The sequence below is a fragment of the Myzus persicae genome, unplaced genomic scaffold (genome assembly GCF_001856785.1).
Source record: "Myzus persicae strain clone G006 unplaced genomic scaffold, MPER_G0061.0, whole genome shotgun sequence".
In the NCBI taxonomy this organism is placed as follows: Eukaryota; Metazoa; Arthropoda; class Insecta; order Hemiptera; family Aphididae; genus Myzus; species Myzus persicae.
In genome coordinates, this window is record NW_019100891.1 from 310,406 (window position 1) to 338,149 (window position 27,744).

Consider the following 27,744-nt stretch of genomic DNA (forward strand, 5'->3'; position numbering starts at 1 on the left):
TCGAGTTTACTTTCGAATAAAGTTTGTACTCCAAACTATCATTTCGTTATTGGCGAGATGGTGAAAGTAGAAAAAAATTGGTTTAAATGCACAGACAAGCAACAGTGTCTGTATCCTTCGGTAGCTCAGTTGGTAGAGCGGTGGACTGTAGTGGCTAAAATCATAGATATCCATAGGTCGCTGGTTCAAATCCGGCCCGAAGGAAATTTTTTTTATTTAATTTTGAATAAAATCTATTTAAACAGTTGGTTGTGTACGGTTACAGTGCTTTAAAGTTCAAATGAAACTATTATCATTGTTAACGTGTCTACTCTTACGCATACACAACTTCACTTGTCCTAGGTTAGTATCCAAGTGCATCCACCTATTAAAGTAATTTATTTTAACTACGCATAGCCTAGGAGAGTCAGAAATCTTAAATTGTAAATTTATCCACTCATAACAAATATAAACATTTAGTCATTAATTACAAAAAATTAAGAACTATTTATTTTGATCGAAAAATTTTTTAATCAATTGCATTATTATATTTCTATAATTACACTCTGTTATCATATTATAATGTACGATCAGGAGAAGTTTGTACATCTATAGTACCTATTTAATTTATTTTAACATTTTAAAACATTTTCGACCTTATGGTGTGGCTTAAATTGAGCCAGTTACATCAATCGGTACTTGTTTCTCGCCACAAATCACTGAAATGTCATATTTTAACGGGCTTTTGAAAGTCAGTATAGTTTCACTTTTTTTTTAAAGTGTCAGTTAAAAATGTATCATGCGTAAAAAAATGGCAAAGTGTAATATACACTATTATTTATTTTTTATTTTTTAGATATCCTATATATACTATGATTTAATTATTTCTTTTAATTTTTAAAAATACATTATGTAAAATGTTATTAAACTCAGTTACTTTTTTTGTCAATCAATATAATTTTTTGGACTATTATTGATTGTCGGCTAAATGGCCTAAATGTGTATTCACCATTTGTATCACATCAACGTTTATTAATTGAATAATAACGGAATATTTAAGTGTAACTATTTTTTAATGAAATAGAATAATGCCTAATTATTCAAATAACAACGATTACCGAAACATAAAAAATACATTTTAAAACCAACCCGAAGGATATAAATAGGTCCACGGCGTATTGAATTTGCATCGCATACTGAAATAATTTTTAATTGTTCTACGCCGGTTGGACAATGAATTCAAATTATATACCACTATATTATATATTTAATTATAGTGCGATGTGCAATAATATGAATTAATAAACACTTAGTAATTAATAATTATTGTATACTATGGTAATGTCGAAAAAAACCTTCTAACGGATAAGTGTGTTCCTCTTAATATTGTTCTACATTTACTCACTGACATTATGGAAATGTCTGACAAACAAAATTCAAACCATGAAGCATTACATCATTTAACGTGATATAATATGCAGTATAATATGTAAAATTATTCATTTAATAATCCACATGCAATCAACGTAATCGTGTTTATCATAGATTTGTTTTATCTCGTCTAATTTTTTACAAATCATTTTCATACAACTTATTGTGGACAAAACAATATAATCGTGAGAGAGTAAGAGAACTCTTATAGCTTAAAATTTGCATTATGAACGTTTATGAATGTCCGTCCTCTTGACAATGAGAATTTAACGTTAACATCGCCAATTCACAAACAGCAATGATCCATAAGCCTCGTAAATAATTATAAATAAATCATATTTCGAATAACTGAAGTATTGAAAGAAAAAGTGTTGAGCATGGTAAGTGATCGACCTGTATATAGTTTTATTGGAATATTTCATAAAGAGTGAAGACTGACATTTTAAATTTTGAAATATTTTTATTGAACAATTTAAAGAGAAATATTTTAATCTCAGAACCTTGTGTATAAAACTAAAAATCTTTTAATTAAAGGTAGGTACACAATTCGAAATACCGTACTATGGACAATACCAAAAATACCGAATAATCGATAACACTGAAATTACCAGAAATACTGAATATTGAACTGGTACTGTAAATACCTATCGAAATGCCTGGACATCAATACAGAAATACCAGTATTTATATAATTGTATCTCAATACTGCCAGCCGTAGGTGAGTGATTCGTGGGAATTTCCGACAGACCTTATTTCCTTTGGACGTATTACAATTTACAATGGAGGCGCGGGGACCCGAATTTACCTAACCTAATTATGTCCAAAAAATTACCCATATGAGTCAAAAATTAATTTTATAAAAAATATTTGCCTTCCAATTTTACAAAATACAGATTTAGGACCACTTGCAATACAGAATATACCGACTAGTTATAGTTCGAGTATCAAATGGAAAGTTATAGGTATTTAATAATAAGTAAATACTATCCGATTAATAAGTATAATTAAGTCCTTCATCTTTCTATTTTTACTTGGGGGACATTATCCATTCGGTTTTAGTCACATACCTTTTTTTATAACAATGAAGGTAATTATTTGTCATAACAAACGTTTTTCCGTGTTTTCCTCAAATTAAAATGACAATTTGTCATTTACACGAATCTCATTTCAACTATTATCAAAATCGTTATCAGACTTCTACCACCTGTGTGTGCAGGCAGTGTTCAACAAACTAATACCAAAGATCATACCTATCATATATAAGCTAATTTGTTCTTTGATATTAGTGTAGTTCATAATATTGAAATGAAACGCAATAACATTTATATTGTTATCACGTATCACTGTATCAGTCAATGTACAATTTCGTTTCTGCGGGACCCATCACATCACGTCGTCGTTTCGACTATTGGTAAGTAATTACGAGCGTAAGCGTAACACGATTGTACATTCCTTACCTTTTTCCCTGCAAATAAACACAACACGGTTGTGCAATTTTTACATTTTTATAATTGAGAAAATACAACACGATTGCGCACAATAAATATTTATTGTACATTTGTACAGTGTTAGTCTTAAAGAAATTCCCAACTGTCTTTATAATGATTCACTCACACTATTGACTCTTAGTAGGCATTCCTATGATGTATTCAAAAAAAGTACTTATTAGTTACCCTTTAATTATTTTATTATAATACCGTATGTAAAACTATAGTACCTATGTTCCATAAGAACTTTTTGTACCGTAAAGTTACATTGTTGGTAGGAATATAAAATTATATAACCATATTTAGGTATGTATTAATAGGTACTATATTTCACTATAAGTGAATTTCTAACTATAACATTTCAAACCACCTATTTATCATTTTTTTTTTTTGTGCACAATCGTGCTGTGTTTTTTTTTGCAGAAAAAAAGGTAAAAGCGCTCAATCGTATTGCACCGAGTAATACACGTACAATCGACCGGAAATTGCCCTTTTTATACTTTTACGTTCGTCAACTATTTGCGAATGGTTTGTAACAGAGCGATAAGCTAATAATTAATACGGTTAGTATTTTCGGGAGTTTTCAATTAAATCTCCCCGTGCAGGTTGCACACTAATAATATTATATTGTACGGACATTTACTACCGGTATACCCATCGCCTTCGCATCTGCACGGAATGCGTTCGACTCTAGACCCGAATCATTAGCGCGAGTGCTTAACAGTCGAAACGGGTTCTCACGTAAGTCTGAATAATGACGTATATTTCGTGAGTGACATCGCCATTATCCATGCACGAGTAACCGCCACCGGGTAGTCTGCTAATCGAGGTGCCACTGTTGAACGCTGTCGTGCGTATTTCGCTTCGATCTCGCAACTGCCGCAGGTGTCGTGTTCGTATTGAGCGTGTGAAAATCATCAACTCCTTGTGGAATAAAACGAACGATTTAATAAAAAGTGTATAGTGTATATATATATATATATATATATATATATATATATGTGTATAGATTATGCTGCAGTATAATACACCGCCGTTTATTTTTTAGGACCGAGAAGAAAAAAATACGCATTACTGCCAAGTAACTCGTCGTGCGCCACCTACATCAATCAAATGCGGAGCGAGTATGATTGACACTCACACACACACACACACACACACACACACACGTGCGCTAGATGTGCTGTGGGTATATTGTAAGAGCCCATACAATACGGTCGCAGTGGTATTACATAAAAAATGTATACAGTGCATATATTGTTGTGTTGTGTTTGGGTCATTGTGCGGGCGGAGAGGGATCAATTGTCCGTAAACGGACCGGCCGCGGAGCCACTTAAAATCGGAACGCGTCCGATCACCTAACGTATCGAGCAAATAGAGCAGTGTTGGAGAAACAAATTTGGAAAAAAAAATAGACCAAAAGCGATCGACTCGTTTTCGGATGCGGCCGTTCGCGATTCGCATAACCAATAGGGCACCTAAACCTGCCGAATCCCAACCATCGTAACATTATTGCTGTCGCGAGACGAACGTTTGAAGTGTGCGCCGTAGAGTAGTTTTATTATTACATTATTTTTTTTCCTCTCCCAAATTGGTTTTACGACACACGCCTCGCCGCCGTCGTCTTCTCGACGCCTCCGTCTCCATTGTTGTCACCGACAGTGGTTTTTTCTTATTTCAATTTCTGACCGACTAAGGAGAACAATAGACTGGAAACGCGAGCGCGAGTCCCCGGCAAGGAAGAAGAATAAAAAATACTCTCAGCGGTATTTCTGGCGAAAGGCACAAACGCGGTCAACGCCGTCTCTGTATCTTATCAGTCATACATAAGTTATAACTTACAAGTGTTAAAGACTTATACAGTTTATAATGATATCGAAAATTAATACTTTACGTATAATATATAGACATATATACTATAGTAATACTGAAGAGTATGTCTGAGTGTAAACTTTTTTCTTCGATGCCGCTGGAGGGGATTGAGAGGATGTTAAGACTGACAGTATTTTCGTATTCCTACATTAACACCACCATCGGTGTATTATCGCCAGTACTTAATAATATATTTTATATTTCATGCGCTAATCGTTGATGTAATACTTGAAATCAAGTATCAACTTGTTGATGTATATCTTGTACTGCATTTTAACAGCGAAAAATAAATAATGTTCTCATATGTAGTTCGGAAAATAGTGGTTTAGTATAAATGCATAATATTGTTAATATTATATTTTTTTATACAAACGTTTTTGAGAAAACGTCTTCAATTAGTGGAAAACAGACAATATAACATAAATACTTTTTTAGTACTCAATTTATAATGTCGATAAATAATATTTTAAAATTCAATAGTGGTTGGTTGTTTAAAAAATAGGATTCTTTAAAAATAGATTTAAAATAATATATAAATTAATTATTTATTCCAATACCTTAAACTATGTTATTATATATCTTATTTGTGAATTCCATAGTTATAGATGAAGGTGAAATTATGATTTTCAATTTAGCAATTTATAATAATTTTTCTCTTTGTCAATTTGTATTCCTTAAAAGACCAAACAAAGGAAAAAACAACGTTTAGCTAGGTACCAACTCTGTCATTACCGTGTTTTTCTTTTTGTTCACTTTATGAAAGAAAACTCAATGAGATTACACCCTAAATTACGATCTGAAGAAAACCTTTCAAGCTGTATGCTAAGTTTGTGACCGGAAACACGGTGAAAAAGTAATTACAGAATTAAAGAACAAAAAATAATAATAATAATGATAATAATAATAATAATAATATAGTGGTATCATTGTAAACCCAAGAAGATTTTATCTTGTTTTGAATTAAAATGAAGAAAACGAGGTTAATGGATTTGAAACAACTGTATTGCCGAACATATGACGAAAATTAATTGTTGTCAATTGAGAAAGACTATATTGTGGGTAAGTGTGTTGTATAAAAATGCATTAAATTAAACAGGATATTTTCAAAAAAGACAAATACCTGCTTAGGCACCTAAGTAGCTATTAGATACAGTCTACAGTTTTATAAAATATAGTAAGATAATTAAGTCTGGAATTTTAAATCGCTTTATATAATAAGGAGATTCAATTTTTCCTGGCATGGAATTGTATACAGCAATTCCCTGTAGAAGAAAACAATTATATTTCGTTTTCGTTTTCGTTTTATTTAAGTTTCACGATTTGTTTTGAAACTAGCTTATTAAACCCAATAATTAAAATTAATACTATTAACCGGGCTTAAATATAATTAACCTAATTATGTTCCACCATTCAGTACCTACAAAAAAAGTACTAAAATAGTTCATATTGTTTGTTTAATACCTATGTATTTTGAATTAAATATTTGTTCATTAAAAATGCAATGATGTCAATTAAGATATTATAAATCCGAAATCCCAGAAGATTTTTGGTTAATCTTCGAGATTAAAACATATTATATCTGTCTAAAGCTGGTATTCAGTAATATTTGTAAATTGTGATGGCTTGTGGTCAATGAAATTGGCCACTTAAATTTAATAAATGCCAATTATTTTAATAATTATTATACATTGCAAACATTATATTTTATTTAATAATGCAGTCATCCCTCATCACCAAAAATCTCTCTGCCATTGGACAATTATTACGCCAAATATTAATCTGATTATTTGATATTATGATTCCAAAAATCCAAATAGAATAGTTTTATGTACAATTTCAGTTGTATACTATTTTTATAACTGTTGAGAGTCATCTTGATTTTAAAAAATAGGTAACACTTAAATTATAAGTAGTTACTACGATTTAGTTATTTGTTCATGCAAACTCTAGAAAATATTTTATAATTTTGAATTTAAAAATGATTTCGTAATTTTGGACAAAGTTGTCGTAAATAATAATAATCCAATGACAGTATTAATATATTATAATAATATTATGTATAATGTAATGTGTACGAAAAAACGTTTTGAGTAAATTTAATATTTTCTACATTCTTGATTGTATAATGACACGGAACAATAATATTTTAGTTTGGATTTATGGACTTTGTAGTACAAACAAGTCACGTTTGTTGAAAAAGTTGAGTCTGATTCATTATTCGAGCGGCCATAACTCATAACTTCTTGAAGTACCTAATTTTTCAACTTTCCGGTTCAAATATTATTATTGTTGCGTTGTTCTCGCTTATATTTCATATGTGAATGAATAATCAACTGCCAATTACTGTACTTGTAACTCAAAATATACAAATAAGTTTTTAGAATTTAAATTCAAAATTTAACACATTAAACTTATGGCCTATGGGCAATTATACAACTGCACATGTGGTTGTAATATTTACATGTGTAAATGTGCAATAGAACTGAGAACTGTATTGCACTAAAACTGGGTCTAAAATTGTGTACATAACATTACAAAAATATTTAAGTTTAAGAAAAATTAAATAATAAATTAACAAATAGAGATCCAGAATCCGATTTTCATATCATTGACATTTCTATTTAACCCAAAAACTCCTTACCAAAGATGATCACCACTCAAATGAAATAAATGCCAAGCTGTCCAACAAGCCAACACATAAATTATAGTTTATATTATATGGTAATAATAAAAATTGTCCAGAATACTAAAATATACGAAATAACTTGTTCATACCGAACAACCTAGAAAAAGCCCTCTATGAAAAAAATGAGCTCCAAAAATCAAAATTCTGAAATTTCTAATTTAAATATAAACACCTTACTCCTAAGAAGCTAAGATTTTCATAGATGTATACATGCGTGTGGGTATTATACAGCATACACAATACACATGTACAAACATTTTATTATTCATATTGCACTTAGTAAAAAATTATTTTCTATATGAAGTTGTAATTAAATTAATAATTTAATATCTATAATAAACATGGCTTTTACCATAAAATACTGTATAATACAATGTCATAAAATAAAAAAATAAACAAATTTAAATAAATTATTTTTACAACAATTGATGAAACCCAACATAAGTGCCTATTTATAGTTGTAATTTGATTTTGTATATGTAGTTTGAACATTAGACTAATAACTAAGGAGATGGCGAATCTTATGAGCTCATAAATAATAATAATAATAATAAAAAAAATTAAATTATATATTTTCTTAATAATAAATATTTACTTATGAATAAACCTCCATGGCTCCATATTTAATTTACAATTTTACAAAGTTACATATTATATCAACGATTGGTAAAAAACCAATTAATCACATCTATACTTAGGTAGGTACTTATCTATCAAGTAATGTTGAATGTTGACAGGAGGAATGGGTAATCTGCTAATATATTGATTGAAATCATAGCTCAAACTAAGTTTATTTATCTTCATTATTTAAATTACATTACATTTTATATGAAAACGGTATAAATCAAAATTTCTCTACAATAGTCACTAGTCAATTTATTAGGAATATCAGTATTGAGCTCCCATTATTAGTCAATGACTATCGACGGTTTTATTTAAAAAAAAGTAAGAACTAGGTAGGTACGTTCTAGTCGGCACCTATTTATAAATACAACGCGAAGTGCACATTTCTCAGTATAATACCTATTATTGTATTATAGGCGATAGGTAATGCCTATATAGCTATATCATATTATTATGTTTTACTGATATGGTTGATTAATAGAAACATATAGGCCAGTGTTTCCCAACCGGTGGTTCGTGGGCCAATCATAGGTGGTACCATAGATTTTTTTCTTTATTTTTTTATTTAAATAGCGAAAAACATTGAAGCTTATTGAGGAACCGTATTATGTGTGCAAAAAAAAAGGTCTCGCTAGTTTTCGTGAAATTGAGGTGGACCGCTACCTATAAAATATTATCGCAGTGGTCCGTGGTGGTAAAAAGGTTGGAAACACTGATATAGGCTTTATGTATAACCGATATTATACCCATACGACCACACGTTATACCATACCTATGATACTATATTAAACTATTATTTACTGCACTTTTGCACAAAAAGGAATCATACCTATGTATTTTTCTGGTTCATTATTGGATGTGGGTGCAAAACTAATATTATTATCATCAGGTCGAATACATTGATCATTGTAAGATGAAAGGACGAACCAAAGAAATCGTAGAATAAGTATTGGTGACACAACCAGAAATGTACTTTTGATACACTTTTATCCTTCCCTAAACTTTATATAATATTACATAATAACTAAACAAATTCTTAACTTCAAGCACCATGAACATCGGCCATCAGCACGACTACCGATGCCGAATCCTTATCGTAAAGCACTACAAGTTGTAATGCAGACGTCAAATCACGGGGACTTTTAATCATTCTTTAAGCGAAAAAACATTAGGGGATCAGGTTAGGTTAGGTTTGTACACTGTATACTATCTTTTCCTTAAAATGTGGTTCAGGTTGTTGAGAGTGCCCTATTTCACTCTCGTTATTATAATGAGTATAGTTGGACTAAGATAATATTATGTGGTATCTTTTTCCAGTAGGCTGGCCCCTGAACATCTCTATCTCGCTCTGCCTCTCTCTCTCTCTCTCTCTCTCTCTCTTTCTCTCTCTCTTTCTCTCTCTACTACTAGTACATTCCTTTATAGGCCATCAGCCGTGATTCAACCACATACGTCGGTAGAACAGGATGGGACTCGGCAACCCGCATTTCCGGTACTCGCCTCAAGAGGATCATGAAGCTCGCACAAGGTTGCGTCGGGTCGTCTTCGACGTGCGGGCTTATATTTTATGCTTAAATGTTATTATAATATGCAATTTACCCGTATGAGAATATTATAATTAGGTAAGTATAAGTAAAAACATAACAAATATTTATAATACATAATGCTATATTAGAGGCGGCAGATGCTGCACTTGGCCCATGCCGAAGACAAACGAGCTATCCCCTTCCACACCACATTGCATTCCCTACCCATAATATTATATTCCAGGCGGTAGGTCATCTGTCGATAAAAATCTGCCACGACCATCCAAACGACCGTTAATTTTCCCGTTCACGTCTGAGCGCGCGGTTCAGACGTATTATAGTTGCAACGAACGACGAAAATTATTAATACCGAACCCGTGTAATGTCAATATATTGTGATAATAATCAATTATTGTTTTCCTCTAGTGCGTGTCTCATTATCCACGGGCTGGATATTACAATCAGCCGTATTTTTGGAGTGTTTATTTTTTTTTAAATTTTGTATCAAGATCGAAGAGGGAACGATTATCGATTTACCGCTCCTGCAGCGGCAGTGCCATGCGACCGGACTGGTCATCGACGGCGCTCCGCATGACATTAGTTGTGGCGTTGATTCTCGACAATGCGTGCACGTCGAAAAGAGTGAGTATTGTATTAATAATTGTGGTTTAACTTTTTGTTGCAATGTGGAGAATGAAGAAAGACCGACAGTAAGGTGGTAGTTACTAGTTAGGCCAATGTAACGTTAGTTCGAAGTTAAACGCTATCAATGCAATGCTCTCAACTGGACTTCAGTTACAGATCGAAACGTAAAAATACAAGAAAGCGTTTTTTTAACACATTTATTGAAACGACAAAAAAGCAAAAGGCATACGCAATTCCTGATTGACGAATTATCAATATTTATGTCATAACTCATAGATTAGTACGGTTAAACGTAGTACAGTAAAACGTGGAAGTAGTAGGACGGCATGATATATAATTATATAATACCTACAACAAAGCTACCTACTGAATTACTGTGAAAGCTAGTATCGAACAATATAAATGACTTGTAACTGTCGAAAATTCATATAACTCAAAATCTGGTTCATTTGGGAATTATATTTTAAGCGCTTAAATAACACCGTTGCTGGCAGGCATTTACAAATATAAGTTACTACTACGTTTTGCACATGTCAGACTAATCTAGAATAATAGTGTGATATTAACAAAAGTTATCGATATAATATGATCATATGGTAGGTGTGGAAAATCACGAGGAATGATGCTCTCTCTCTCTCCACCGTCTCTTTACTCGCATTCCTTTGATTTGAAACTAAGAACATAAATATACAATAAATTATAAAAGTTGCCTTAATCAATGTCAGCTCCAAGTACTATAATCTGTATTGTTTTTCTAGTATACAATGTTAGGTGAATATATAAATGCACAAATGATTAAATTTAAGAAATTGTTTAAGAATATATTATTTTCGTTTTTAAAATATATTATTCATATAAATATTTTATAAGTAATTAGGTACGTATGTCAATTGTAAACTCGACATTATACCACGATATGTCATTCGATTTGTCTATATACACGAAATCAGTGTATTTATAATTATATACACATGAGAAGTGACTCAATGTCTTAATTTAAAGGAGGAGTTCAAGAATTGTAGTACGAATACGCATGCAATATGTTGTATAACGTTGTATGTGCCCATGATGTTTTACATAAGAAATATACGATTCATGAATTAATATTCTTGTACCATATTGTTTCACCGTCATTCGTCAAACTATTCTTAGCCTAAAATAGTCAAAACATTCTATCAAAACGTATTCTACACTTTTAGTGCAAAAATACATCGTTATGGAACAGGTCAGAAAATAACTCTATCAATTTTTTTTTTGAGAAAATCTTTATCTAGCAGCTATAGTTATATATTAAAACTCTTTGTAGTATGAGCTATATTGAACCATATATATCTACAACGTATACCATTATGTTTAAAATGTTAACTAAACAGAAATTAAATATTAGAAAAAAAACCATAATCAATGTTTCTTAACTATTTTTATTATTAATACTAAAATATATCACAATTTTAATTGTATCAAATGGTCACACGCTAAAATACATTACATGATCATATATTATGAGCAAGGTTCGGGACTTAAAGCAATTGCATACTTTTTTTATTTATTGTAAAATGTAGCAGAGTGCGAAATAAATTCATTTCTCAATGCCGTGATACCAAATCAAAAATTTGAATGTGCATATTTTTACATATTTCATCAATTTTGCCGGAAACTGCTTATTTTTAAGTTATTGTGCTTAATTTGCATATTTTAGAAACATTTTCGAAATTTCAACCGATCTAAAAAAGAAAATAGTAATGCAGCTTACTCGCAGTCTTATGTACCAATTTGCTATGTACAACTCACAACTCCTTATAATTTTCGTGGTTTGAAAATATTATGATGGCCTGATTGCCCGTATCGTTACATATTATATAATAGTTGCGATACGAGCGATACGAGCGATACGATAATTTTAATATATTACAGTTATTAAACGTTCTTTGAAACTAAAGGTATTTACGGTAAATGTAAAATTATTTATTTATTGATTTAAATGAAAAATTTAATTTTTAATTTTCCTATCATTATATAGTTGACGAATAAAATTCAAAAAACTCGGATCAGTAGATTTTTTTAAATTGTTTATATTAAGTACACCAATTGTAATTAATAACACTAATTGTAATTAATAATTATTAATAAGCTAATTAATAATAAAAAATATATTAAATGCATATTTTTAATTTTTTATGCATATTTTAGGGTTTTTAAGTGCATATTTTAGCGCTTATTATTGTGTTTTTAAGTGCTATAAGTCCCGAACCCTGATTATGAGTTATGTATACATTATATAATATGTCAATATTATGTACAAAATGAAGAAGATATAATTTACCTGTATACCAGATGTCAACTACCGCCATTACGTCAAATAACACAACAATGAAGTCTTCATGAAAAAAAAAAATTAACATCCTCAGATTGTTAGACCTATATCAAAAATACAGTGTCATTAAATTTAAACCTAAGAGTCTTATCAATAGTAAGATTAACTGGTGAATGGAGAAAATAAGGCCTGAATAACATATTAACATGGTTAACCATACATTTTGCAGCTTTTACGTTATATTGTTATACCTACCAATCGCTAATTTTATAAAAAAAAAATAATAATAGTTTAATGCAATATTAATATAACTACTATCAAAAATACTCAGGCTCGAAAATAATATAAATAGGCACTACATGTTTACTGCGGTATGTGGCCATGTGGAATTATCTCTTTATGTGACTTACATCGAGTCTAATCGTACCACAGTCGTAATGACGATTCATTACTTATTCATCTTAAAATGTGATGTTAGTATGTTCTAACACAAACATTTTCACTGACCAGAATTCACTCAAAAGTCAAGCCTACAGGATTAATCTATATTGATTATTATCCTTCTTTAAGATAGACCTTAAAAGCTCATCCATACCTGACAAAAATGAATGTCTTCCTAAGTCATTTTCGATGTCTCTGTATAGATATAAGTATATAATACCGAAGTGCTCAACCATTGAATGTATCTGTGTATAAAATAATGCATTGAAAAGGTACACAAAAAAAAAACAATAATATTTAGAAGTACATTAAATGTAATTATTTTAGGTAACATAGTTACCTGATCAAAATTATAATATTTGTGATTAAAAGCCAAACTTAAGAATTTTAATCTAAAATTATTATGACTAGAAAATTCCTAAAAAATGTTCGATTACAGTGAAAACCTTTGTTGTTCGTCCATTAAACCTAAATAACTTCTGTTTGAACATTAAGGATCAGTTATTGTCTACCAAAATCACACGGTTTTAATGCTTAGTGAATATGTGTATTATAAATTAACTAAAAAATTGAAAAAGCTATTGTACTGTATACAAATGAGTTAAAACACAATATATGAAATGTAAATAATACATTAGAATATTTCATAAATATATTATACATAAATTATATCACAAACACGTAAATAATTTGTTAATTTATTGTAATAAAAGTAGTTTAAAAAAAAGTTTTTCATATTATTAAAGTTGTGTCTACCTAATAGTTTATTAAAATATTTTTCCTTGTAATTATTTATTTTGAAGTTATGGTTCGGGCACCTGTTTGACTAAATTTGAATAATTTATGAAATTAAAAATTATAGAACGATACTAACAGTTTCTAAAAAAATGTATCTCTTAACTATTATGACATCATTATTGTATTGATACAACTATACGTATAAACAACCAGTAACCAGGATATCAAAAAGGTGGCAATAAAAAATATAATAAATACGATTTATATCACTACATTATATTAATTACATACTATAAATTCATTTTATCTTATATAATCTAGTTGGTACTTTGGGGGACCAAAAGTAAAAAAAATTCACATTTGGTTTTAAATGATTCCGTAAACCAAAAACCAATTAGAGTAAAACGTGCATTTTTAAGAAAAACCCATATTTAAAGACATCGAACAAAAGTTTGTTTTTTTGATATAACTCAGCTGGCAATTTTCACCAAATGTTTTACCTACTTTATATTAGCATTTGTATATTATAAAATATTTCTACTTTTTGATTATTTTTGTTTTTTTTCTATGAATATCGATAAAAAAATATTCTCCGTCAAAAGGTTTAAAATGTAACAAAAGGATATTAAATATACACAGGCATTATTCATTTTTATAAGCATTCAGAGTTAAAATGATGATAATATTCATCAAAACTTTCAATTTTTACAATTTTTTTTAAGACTTGAAAATATAACGCAAGGTTCTTCAAAGTAGGTTATACTTAAATAAAAAATTATTTGGACACGATTTCATATTTTAGACATTTTAAGTTAATATTTGCACAAAATCAGATATTTAAACGTAAAATAACAATTTTTGTTGTTTATTGTTGTAATTCAATTATATATTTTTTTTTTTTTTTATTGAACTTAAGCTTCGGCAACTGAGGCCATTAGCTGTAGTAGGATTTGTATTGTAGTTTGTATTGTATATTTTTTGGAACGGTAGGGGGGAACACGTGTGTGTTTGTTTTTTGGCAGAATTTCGAATGGGGCACCCGTAGGAACTTGTCCGGAGAAAAATGCCGCCCGGTAGCCGAGGATCGAACCGCGACCGGCTGCGTCGCAGCGGACGCGTCAGACCACTCGGTCACCTCATCCCCCATTCAATTATATTATTCGTGATAAACTGAAAACTTTTAAGTATATACTATTATATTTTATACACACATTGACGTTTTCAAAACAATCATTTGATTAACAATTTATAGTAAAAAGGGTGGTTATTGTTTGATAAAATAACAATAACTTATCGCCGTACAATTCATTTTTCGAGGGTATACCAAATCTAAAACTATCTAAAATTGTGGTCTTTGAATAAATACTTCAACTTAACACCAACAATTTGAACTTGATAAATGCATTAATAATGAATAGAAAGGGGAACCTGACAAAAAAAGTCTAACAATATATGGCCAACTCAACCATGGCAGTTAATGGAACTAAGCAGTTAAAAATTAAAATTGAACATAATTCGTTTTCGCATTACTATAAGTTGAACGTTGTACTTGACATTTACATTTTAAACACAATATTATAATATGGAAATGAAAATTCAACGGCACCATTTAGCTTTATAATTACTGAGTATTTTTTTTCAAATGTCAATGTCAGATTAACTCGTAAAACTGTGATATTTACAAAACAATAGTATATACTTACCCGATGGCTCTGTTTTAGAGGCGGTAACTTTTCTTTATTTTAACGTGGAACATGATATTATTGTCGCTTCAGTACTTGATTATGTACATTAAATATTCAGCCTTTCGGAGCGATATATATTTTTTTTTTTTTGAAGTATGAAATGTTTTAAAAGCAACATAGCATATTATATTTAAATCAAAAAAAAAAAAAAAAATAGTGTCATAAAAATTCAAAACCATACGTCAAGTAACAAAGATTTTTATAATTATTACTTTAAACTCTCTCTAGCATAAGCCATATAGGGGCGAACATGGTCATATAAAAATATTCTTATATACTTTCAGACAGAGAATAATAATACAATAAAAAAAACAAGAACATTTTTTTAAAATTAATTTACAATTTAGAGTTGCATTGGTTATGATTACGAATTTTGATGATGGAGGCCATTGATTGAGAATGCATTCTCAGTATTTCGGCTGATGAGTCTGGAATAATTAAATTGATTTAGGTCATACGATGGGTTATTGGCGTCTTTTCTAGAGTTTAAAAAGACGGTAAGAGAGTTTTGGGTGCTCCACTAAGACAGGTGATTATAATACTTAAAAATTAGAATGATCTCTCTATTTCAAATAGGAATGTGCAAATGGTAATATTTTGTTCAATTTCGTTGAGTTTAATAGAATGAGGTATCTTTCATTGATGGAAATTAACTATATTATGTGTATGTTTTTAATTAGTGCGTCAGTGTGACTCCGATAAGGTTGATTTTCGTTAGTAAATATAAATCATATTATGCATTCGCAATTAAATTGCTGCTCGCTTATTGTCTTTTGTGTTGGAATGATCGAAGATTAAAAATAGTTTGATTTTGGTGTTGTAATTTTGAAGATAGTAAATTATATTTCATATGTGGAATGTGGATGGTAATATTTGATGGATCTTTTGTATTTTTATATTGTTAATTGTGCTGAAAGAGGTTGTAAAAATCATTTAGTCTTTGGTATGGTATTCGATTCAGCTGATAAATACCGAACATGGGTTAGGGAGTTTGAACATCAGTGGTAAGTTCCAAATGAAACAATGAATTGAATTCTTGAAAAAATAACACAATAATAATATAATGTAATAAACTTTTGATTTTTTTTTTTTTATCTTCCCAGCTCGACATGTTTTTATACGATCATCACTGCGGGCGCTTTTCGATACGGTTTGATGGTTACATGATGTATGTATTGTCTAGGAAGTAATTTTGTTTTTCAGTAGCGGATCTCCAACTATTATTTCACTTTGTACTTTCTTTATACACAGCCATCGTAGGTCTGTCTGAACAGACAGTATTTACATTTTAAACTATCATAATATTGATAGTAATATAGCGACAATAATGTGCTACATTACAACTCCATCCATGACCACCGCAAAACCAAAGTAAATCTTCACGATTAACAATATAACTCGTAATTTATTATTTATCAGCAAAAAGAAAAATGCACTGTGTTGAATGAATTTCGTCGTTTTCCAAACGGTTTGAATGTACAATTATTGATATTATGCACGTAGGATGTTTCAATAAACTGCAATTTATAGTGCAATCTAAAACTGCAAACAGACAAATGAATCGTATATTCGTATTTCAAAATGTTGTCGAATGTTTATTGGAAATAAATCTGTTTTACAGCGTTATATGTTGGTGTAAATTAATACGATCAGATAAAATTGGGGGGGGGGGGGGTAAGTTTCTAGTTTCAATTTTTTTCAAATAGGTATTTATACTTAAGTTTATTTTTATCTATATAGACTAAACACATAACTCCTCATATATTTAGAGTGGACTTATAAAATACTAATTCAGGGCCGTATTTGGACATTGTATACCTCGCGGGAACATACTTTAGCCTCTTACTATAGAGATGTATAAATGTGTTCATGATAAAATAGCAGCACTAGTCAAATATCATATCTGTCATCAAAAATATGGACAGCGGTTTTGATCAAAAAAAATTTAATAAAATATAATATAACTTATATCTACCTAAACATTTATTAATTATTTCTCATCTATTAATTATAACGCAAATCCCTCTAATGTTACATCACTTACATATACAAATTGTAATTTTTATGAACTAAAAATAGACGAAAAGATTTCTTTATACGTAAACATTCAATGGTATCATAACCCGCGGCAACATAAGCCATTGGGTGTGAGGTGGTACGGTCGGGGGATTCTGTATTTTTTTTTTAGTAGATTTTTGTGTTGGTTAGATTGGAACACGTATTTGTATGTGTGGCAAGGATATTATGTTGCCAAGAAATCCCGGGCGGTCACCCATCCGGGAGCTAGGAACACCGGCCGGTACGTACGTCGTACACTCAGAGCTCTTACGCAACTGAGTGTAGACACCGAGCCACATCACTTAACAGTTAATGTTATAATTATTGTATGTGTATAAATATAATATTGTACCATGTGCAAGACGTGTGGTTTCGGTCACGTCAGTGCTACTCGCTACTCGTTAACTCGCTTTAAAAAACTCAATAGGTACTTTTATAGGTAATAATATGATGTTTAGTGATAATAAATAAAAGTTATATATAATATAAAACTATGGGTATAGTGTTGACATTTTGAGTTAATTTTGTTCACAGCAAAAGCGTCAGTTGTTCCGCGAGAACGTATTGCCATACTTTGGTGGTAAAATACCAGATTCTGCGTTTCATGCAGACCGCTTGGCACTAAATATGCTGAACAAAGAAGGAATATCTGTGCCAGATGGTATTCTGTTCGAATCCAGACCCAAAGAGTCGTTCCACCAAAGTCAACGGAACGATCCAGAACTACTCAACTCAGTAGTCAAAATGATCCATACGCCAGACGGCAGGTGAGCAACGGTGCACGACCGATTTAATTACAATAACACGGATATCCCCTATAATATAGGTATTGGTAGGTACCCAACTCGGAGTCATAATAATAATAGTACCCATGCACTGTTTTTGTCGTACGGATAACTCCGTCCATGCACATAATAAAGTAGTGAGAAAAAAGATACATTAGTGGAAAAGCATTGTCAAGTAGAGTTACACAACAACAACAAAATTACACTTAATATGATACCGGGTATAAGCATGAACTAAGATAATATTACCGTAGAACATGGTATAAAGCAAGTAAAATACGAAAATAGGAAAACAGCAGTGACGCTATCTGTCCAGAAAAATCAAATTAAAAAGTTTAAACAATATTTTCCCGATTTAAGTCGTGTAATAAGGAGTATAAGGAGCAATAACCTAAGAAATTTGTATAATAAAAGAAAAAAATAGTTTTTCCCACTTGAAAATGTTCATGCGAATTAAAGGAAGAAGCAAAAAAACTGATACACCGAACTGTGTGTGGGCTAAGAAATGGACGATACTATACCTATAGTGATTATAATTCATTATAAATGTTGCTACGTATCATATCAATACACACATCGTACCTGCATAGAATTTTGATTTTACAGCTCTCCACTCACATGGTATAATACATATTATTATTATTAAGTACTCCTACATACATGTATTGTTTTTGCCGCACCCAAAAATAATAATATAATTTAATACAAATAAATACTAATACTTGACTAATGACTATTAGCTGTATTCATTTTTTTTTTTTAATTAGGTTTATACCTTCAGAAGGCCGGTACGAGGCTGAAAACGAAGTAGAGTCCACTTACAGAATATTAATACCCTCGAATATACAGAATTATAATCTGCCGAGGTTTAGGCCGGTACCAGAAGCTCTACAGCTGTCTGTTCAGCATGTTTTTGAGAGCGGCCGGTTGTCAATCGCACCCATTATGGGACAAATAGGTGTTCCATTATACCCTATATTACAGGTAAATTATATGATCAATGTTATTAAATTAATCTAAGACTCTATAAAATCTAAGCCAACTAATTGATTCCCATACCTTAATGGGAAAATATATATAGGTATATTAATTGAGTCCTGGTATAAATGAAAAATTTTCCAATTGAGTCTGCACTCGAGAAAAGTAAAATATAAAATTTCAACTAGTTGTGAACATACACGTAATATTTTAGATTCTAGTGGAGCGATGAATGTATTGATTTTACGATGTGTGTTTTTTGTGTGTCTGTCTACACCCTTTGGAACACTGACAGAAAATGCTTCGATTTTCTTCAACATCATATTTTCTGACAGAAAAGTGAATCTATTTGGTATTTTAGAAGGTCAAAAGAAAAAAATTCTCAATAATTTTCAAAAGTGTCAGGAAAAACAAACAAAAATTCAAGGAAAAACTGAGATTTGTACCCAAAATTAGTTTTCGATTACTTACACATCGATTTTGGTTTTTGGTGTGACTCTGAAAAAATTACTTTAGTCACAAAATTTAAAATTTAATACGAGATCCCTCGTAAGTAGTTTATTCCGTAACTGAAAAATCTAAAAAATATATTAACGCAGTTTCTATGGTTTTATTAAGTTCAAATTTGGATGAAAGTACATATTAAAACCAAGAATAACAATTCGAATTATTTTGTTGTAATTTAAAAATATTATTCGTGGGTAGGTACTTGAAACTTTTAGAGTAGGTATATTATTATATTTTATACACACAATGACATTTTCCAATTCAATTTTTTTTTCTACAACAGTGAATTTAACCGTTGTAACACAACAAATATTTTACGGCGTCCCTCTATTCGATCATTATGTTGGACGTAAGTGTTTATTACCACCGACAAACCAGTGGAAGAATAATTACTAACGATTGGCTAGGTTGTGGGAAAACATAATACAAAACAAACTTTCTTTTTAAAGGAAAAACCTTAAAAACAAAATACTAAGAAGTACTTGCACAATAGGTATTGAATATTATATAGTAGGTAGCTACAACTTTTTAAGTAATGTAAAAAAAAACACCATACTTTGTTCGTGCCTCGGCCGATTTGAACACGTCGTTTCTACAACTATACTTATTTTGGAATTTCGCTACAAAAAATGTATACGTTTTTATATATCCAAGTCAGTTATTTCTATAGATGCTTGTTTTATAACATTATGTAATTCTATTGTACTTTATAGTTTGTAACAATTTATAATTTAAAAAAAAAACTAACCCCAGTGTTAATCATTTATCAAATGTCTCGAAAATATCTGCTCCTACGCCATATAATGGAAGATTGATTCACTAAGCATTTAAACATCAAATTAACGAGTATTAGTATTTGGATATTTACTTCTAGAGGCTAAAGTATAGATAATGTAGTGATGTGGGACATGGGGTGTGAATATGTGGTCTATATCAGGGACATTCCATTAAGTCACCATCCTTAATTTTTTTTTTTTTTAAAACACTTAAATCTTAAAATCCATTAATAATTATGAGAATGAGTCAATTAAAAAATAATACTCCACATATAACACAATAACTGGGAAAAAATTTAAAAATATCAATCAGACAAACCCAAAATAAACATCACATTTTCATGTAATATATTTACTATAAATTATTACCATACATTGCATTAAAAATAATATTTATATACTTTGAAAAGTCTTAAAAAAGAAGTAAAATAATATAAAAACATTATTAGCTACCAAAGTTATGACATAGGTAGGTATTGGGAACAGCAAGACACGTCCTTACGTGCTCAAACATTTTTTTGATGTATATTATACCGATATACCTAATATATGGATTTTTCTATAATCAGGTGAGTCTGTATTTTTATTTTGCAGCAACCACCCATACTGAAATTAGTGCAATTAATAGGTATCAATTAATCAGTTAAATAATATAAGTACGTACGGTTTCTCAAGTGTACCTATAGATATACGTATTATATAATATTATTATTATTATTAATAATAGGTAACTATAGCCAACACTACGTTCGCTGCTCGCTGAATGCTGAGATAAATGCAAAATTCCAAAATGTATAAATTATTATTATAATTATGTTCAGTCATTCAGATTTCTATAATACAGTAGGTATGGTATATATGTACAAAATACATAATATAATTCATGTATATTTGCATAACGGTCCTGTGTATAGTGTAGGTACGTGCTTAACACAATTGTTTCAAAATGACTGAATGTTATACAGGAATACAGGATATTATTGTTTCAACAAGAAAACTCTAATCTCTTACTGCAGTATATAAATGCTTTTATGTATATGCATTTTATTTTATCATGTACCCAGTATACTACCCAATGCATGGTAACCCGTAAAAAATGTACGGAAATAAATACACATAAATTTAAATTGAATAGGCACATTTTTTTTCACCATAAGAGGAGAAATTAAATTACCTTTTGCAGTTGTTTTCTAAAATCTGGTTATAATACTAGGAAACTGGAGGTATATCTTACAGTACTGAAAAAGCGTTCTATAAACGGTCAAAGATTGAAACATAACATTAAAAAGCAATTTTTTTATCTACTTCCGTATCTAATTGACAATGTATATTGTGTCTTTAGAGTTGGTATAATATATTTTATACGCACGCATGGGCATTCTTAAAATTAAAACAGGGACACTATTAAGTGGTTTGTTATTTTTAACTGTCATCTTTTTACTTGATTTCTATAAATAACTAAAACGCACGTTTTAAGTATCTAATTATTGACTTCTCGTTATTTGTTATTATTGTGCCGTAATTATTACGCATAGGCTCATCAAATTCACATGACACTAATTCCTAATTGTACATTTCTACATATCAACTATTTAAGTTTAACAATAAAATATATAAAATAAACGCAAGACAAATACAATCGAAACTGTGAGTCAATTCCACCAAAACATCCTGTTGTACAACAAGCTAAATACCTACATTTCTCCGCCCGCTCCATACTATATTTAAATTCCACTGAGTCTTACATTTATAAAAAAATGGTTGAAACTACCAAACAAGACAACTAGCCATAAGTTCTAGACTGCATTAATATTTTACTAAATTTAAAATAACTAATTTATAACACAAGGTCACAAGTCATAATATTACATTTATTACATAATATTTAATAATATTATTAAGTATGAATAATGGGTGGAAATTAGTTGCGCCGAGTTGCGTCCAGCGGTAAAAGTGACTTCCAATTACACCCAGGTCTTTTTGGGGTACACACAGATTAAGGCCCAAATTGTACAAATTAAACATGTTTGTAATATAAAATTATATGTTCTAATTTTCATTTTCTTTCCCATTTTTGTATAGGCAGGATTATCTGTAGCATCAGTACTACAGGTAGGTTAAAATATTGTTATTTTTTAAAATTAATAATATCGTAAAAAACATATGTGTGTGATTGTTTTTTAAGATATAATAAGATATAAGATATTTTTAACTGATATTATGGCACTGGTAAAAAATTGTATGATATTATTTTTATGTAACCTATAGTTTGTCAATTTGGTTTTCTTCTAACTGTTTCTAGTATTTCTAATAAATGTTTCTTTTTCCAATATATTTGTTCTGCGATTATTTATATGAGTACTTCTTAGTTGTATTTAAGATAACATACTATATTATAAATGTATATTTTGATTGCTAACGTCGTTATTACCGCAAGGGGAACGATAAAAATTTTAGAAAGGGTAAAAATTAATCAGGCCTCAATTCGGATTAGACCTTCTCCTAGATATCTTTGGGGCACTACTAGTAAAGGTATCCAAAAAACAACACAAAAAAGAATCAAAAATTTGGTTTTAAGATTTAAAAATAATAATCAAAATAACATTGAGTTTTTAAGAAGCATTGCACACAATTTGAACTTTTAACTTGACAATGTACACATTTAGGGATATAAACACTTTTTTACTTTTAAATATCATTTACAGAAATATATTTTTAATTTTACGATGAAAACATTTATAAGAACATTTTTTTTACTCTTAAAAGTTAAAATAGTTACCGTACCGATGTCCGATATATATATATTTATATATATTCTAAACAATAAATTATATTATATTATATTATTATTTATAACAAAAATTCATTCGAACATATTTTTCTTCGAACACTTTTCATCCGAATACTTATGTAATGAATTTAAATACAAAAAAAAAACAAAGTAAGCTCGATATTATTTATACCTATAATTTTTTTTATAGAATTTTTGAAGTAATAAAATGCCTTAACTATGCATGATAAATAAGTATTGAATGCTAGTAATCAATATTTAAACGTATTAAACGAAGCGTAGATAAATTTGTGATATGGTGTAAGTGTCATATTTATATTTTTATGATTTTGTTCTTCATTTAAATTATTGAACTAAGTATCTTTCTAATCCCCTAAAATTATTTAAATTTATTTTAAGCATTTATCATTAATACATTTTAGCAAACTGATGTAATCGTTTAAAAATATAATAGTTACTATTACGACATTCATCATTGATTAATTTGTGTTGGAAATTCGTGAAAAATGCGTCTAAAAATATAAAAATAGCATATATTTGTAAAAATACGTCATAGGTACTATAATGTTGGTCAAAATGTCTTGTGATTGAAGTTAAAATAAGATATTAATTTTATATGAATAAATATTAAATATGGACCTAGTAATATTAAAGCCTCTATTTCTAATGAAAAATATACATAAATGCAGATTTTATATAATATATAAATTGTAATGAAACATGATAGGTACTTAGTTAAAACAAATATGTACAATTTATTTACCTACTTTTTATTTTAGAGTTGGAATTCACATGATGCCCATCGGCCCTACGTCGACCAGTTCAATCACAATGTCAATCAAATTATAAATGTCCAATCAAACGTTAAAAACGTACATTTGACAAGTTTTGTGTGTGATAGATCAGGAAAAATGTATCCAGATCCAGAAACTCAATGTCAGGTAACAAATTTTAATTTATATTATACACATTATACAAACGTATCGACATTTGTGTATACTATGAAAATAAGTAAATTATAGTAGGTATACCATGTCTAAACATTATAATTGTGTTGTTTCTTTCACAACATTTGGCCGGAAAACCAGCGTCGCGTCGTAACGTCCTGTAAAAAACAATCTCGTAGATGTTTTAAAAAAATCGCCCTACACAGTACACATGCTTAATGTCTTCGAAAAAATACATGATGGATTTTTACTCTGTGAAGCGCCATTGCTTTTAAGCATATGAAATGTGTGAAAAAATATAAATTGTTTTACAATCTACCCACTACCCATCCAAATTGAGGTACTGTGAACCGAGGGCTTTCTAAAAGAAATAGATACATTTTATCAACGATCTTGAGTTGGTATGCGAATTGTTCGAAACTAAAAAAAAAATTTGAATGGGAAATAAACTTCGAAATATGACTTTGGAGGTGAACAACTTTTAATGAAACTTTTTCACAGTATATTTAATATGATTCAGCTATATAGTTACAGACAAATGAGTGAACATATTATGTCAAAGTATATATATATTTTGATTGGTTCAAAAATATATGAACAAAATCTGTTTGAAATAAGGACTTCCATAAATGTTTCGTCTGATTGTGATAAAATCATATTTCAGCTTTGTAAAGTTAAGTGCAAATTGTAAATGTTTGCATTAAGAATTTGTTATCAATAATATTGTGGAAAAAATATAATATTGTGATATAAAACCCATTAATAAAACAAAAAACACGTGCATTTACTTGAATACTTTATAAAGTAACATCAGACCTTCTATGCCATATAAATTCACTGTTTTCCAAAAAGATTCCTCACGTACGAATACCTACCGTACGCATGTGACTTTAAAATAAGTTAAATAAATTGGATTAACAATAGTATCGTGTAGTGATGGACGGTCCGTAAATCACGATGTTTGTTTAGATTGTAAACTCTCTATATAATATGAGAATGAATGTTTCTTTGTTTGTCCTATATAGACTCAAAAACTACTGGACCATTTTCAAAAAAGTTATACCAATAGCATTCTTGAGATTCGGAGAGTGTTTGTATCTTTTTTTTTCAATCCCTTTAAGTGTTAAACGGTGCTGGCTAGCACAGACTCACAAAAGAATTTAGTTTTTAAAATTGAGATTTTTCGTTTATAAGAGGTTATGATTACCATTGGTTACAGATTTCAAATGATATTACTATTTCAATATTAGTAGAAAATGGCATAAAAATGTTTACAAATTTTTAAAATTTTTTTTTTAACAAATCTGAAAATTAAGCACTTGAAAAAAACAACTGCAATATTAATTTTATGATTTGCTTTCTTAATTCTATTTTATATGTATTCAACTATTGACATAAATACTAAAATACTTACATCAATATTAATTAAATTGGATTTATTATTTGAATTTATCTGCTTTTAAGAATTCATTGAATTTATCTCCAGTTTTTTGTGTTCCCATCAAAAATATGTCCAGAATTAAAAAATAGAAAAAAAAATGAATCATTGTAATAATTATGTTTGCATTATTTATTTCAACTAAAGCAAAATTAAAAACAATAGATAGACTGGATAGACTGATCGATTTTAACCTGGGTGAAGTCGTATAATACAATTTGAAAATAACAAGTTAATGAACTAGCTTGAAACAAAAATCAATACTTTGGATTCCGCTCCACGAAAACTGTTAGGTACAGAATCTAAATTCATTATTGTAGTATTTTTGTACTTATACACTTTTCTAAAAATAATTCTTGGTTCTATTTGTACTAAGTACAAAGTAAAATAATAAGTATGTCAAATATAAATTATCTGCTGATTAAATTTAAAAAAAAATACATAATATATTGGCTAAATTATTTTTTACACTAAATGCCAACAGTTAGTTTTAATACTAATTTATATTAAGACATAATTAATTAAATACTCTAGAACTTGTAAAAATGGTGTTTAATTGGTTAATTTTATCAACACAAGTTATAATATGATAATCAAAAAAAGAATGTTAGTGGAGTACCTAGTCGATAATATGTGAATTCATATTTCAGCGCTCTCTCGATAAAAAAATTTAGCTTTGAAGCCACTATTATCAGAAATGCAACAATAATTTGGTACTTTATAGATCACATTATTTTAATGTTCGTCTTTTTATATAATTTGTAATATTATACTATATTATAATATTTAATGAATAAAATAATAATTTACTTCAATACATTTTTCTTAAATACCCACGTGGTATATAACTAAACCCCGTAACATCAGTATAAAATAATATATCAAATGTATTATATTGTATTGTCATTTTTATTCTTATAAATTTCAAGTTTGAATATTCATTACCAAGTATCCTGAATGCAGTGGCTTAGGGCAGAAAAAAACTTAGCAATTGGATTATTTTTTATTTACATTGGGTTATATTTTTTACGTTGAATACAAACTGACAAATTATAAATGTCCATATGAATATTATTTTAAAATGCACTTTTGTTATTTCCTTCCACGAGCGAATGTTTGTCTTTATGCAAATATAAGTTTAGTTATAAGTATATATTTTATACTATGGCATTCTATAATTTTGACAAACGCATTTTTACCTATATCTGTTTTCTCACGAGGCACTGGCGTATCTCGCAATTTACATATTTTGTAAGACAGTAAATAACGAAGTTATAAAAAAAAAAATTAGTTGGTGGCTTTTTTATTTTTATTTTTTGCTATGTATTTTTCTGTACCCATTTATTATGAATTTAAGGTTTTCAAATTTTTTTGTACAAGTTTATTCTTATAGAATTTTAAAACAAGGGAATAACACACTAGGAACCCAGGCAATAAACATTAAATTATACAGATCATGTTACATTGTTAAGACTTAGAGAATTAATTTCATACTTTTCAGGTATTCTAGTATTTATTTTTTTATTTATCTTTTTATTTTATTTATTTATTGCTGTAAACCATTAAACATAAAATATGATATTCATAATACATGGGTAAGGAATATGGCTTAACAGCTCCAAAAGCATAATGTTTGTGCCGAAGGGGAGAGATAGTATAATTGTTATAAGTTGTTTTAAAATCCTATTGATGTGATAAAATTACATAATGTACATATTTACAATAACTAAAATAAGTGAAATATATTAATATTCACATGAAAGTATACATAATAAGCTTATAACGAAATTAAATCAAGAGATGATGTAATGCTTATTGAATAACAATTTGTTCAAATTTTAACTTAGTTATAAATGTCTTAAATAAGGTGAAGTTATGATACGAGAAAATATTAATATTTTAAGATTCACATAATTTGGTATATACGGCTATGTAAAATAATAATTAAAGGTATTAAATGTCATGACTAGCCCCCC

The 27,744-nt window shown here is 29.3% G+C and overlaps 1 protein-coding gene and 1 non-coding gene across 2 annotated transcripts in view; both read left to right on the plus strand.

The window, feature by feature from the left end:
* Nucleotides 1–114: 114 nt before the first annotated feature.
* On the plus strand, nucleotides 115–204 carry Trnay-gua. Its single transcript is given in 2 exon segments — nucleotides 115–151; nucleotides 169–204. It is a non-coding gene; the product is annotated as a tRNA-Tyr (tRNA).
* Nucleotides 205–9,884: 9,680 nt separating this feature from the next.
* The window catches only part of LOC111026640, a 21,000-nt gene continuing 3,140 nt past the window's right edge, over nucleotides 9,885–27,744 (plus strand). Inside the window, exons 1-4 of the mRNA XM_022304765.1 lie at nucleotides 9,885–10,247; nucleotides 18,081–18,313; nucleotides 19,099–19,315; nucleotides 24,163–24,324. Coding sequence (XP_022160457.1) covers nucleotides 10,164–10,247; nucleotides 18,081–18,313; nucleotides 19,099–19,315; nucleotides 24,163–24,324 — 696 coding nt within the window. The 5' untranslated portion in view covers nucleotides 9,885–10,163. The remainder of the gene's footprint in view (nucleotides 10,248–18,080; nucleotides 18,314–19,098; nucleotides 19,316–24,162; nucleotides 24,325–27,744) is intronic.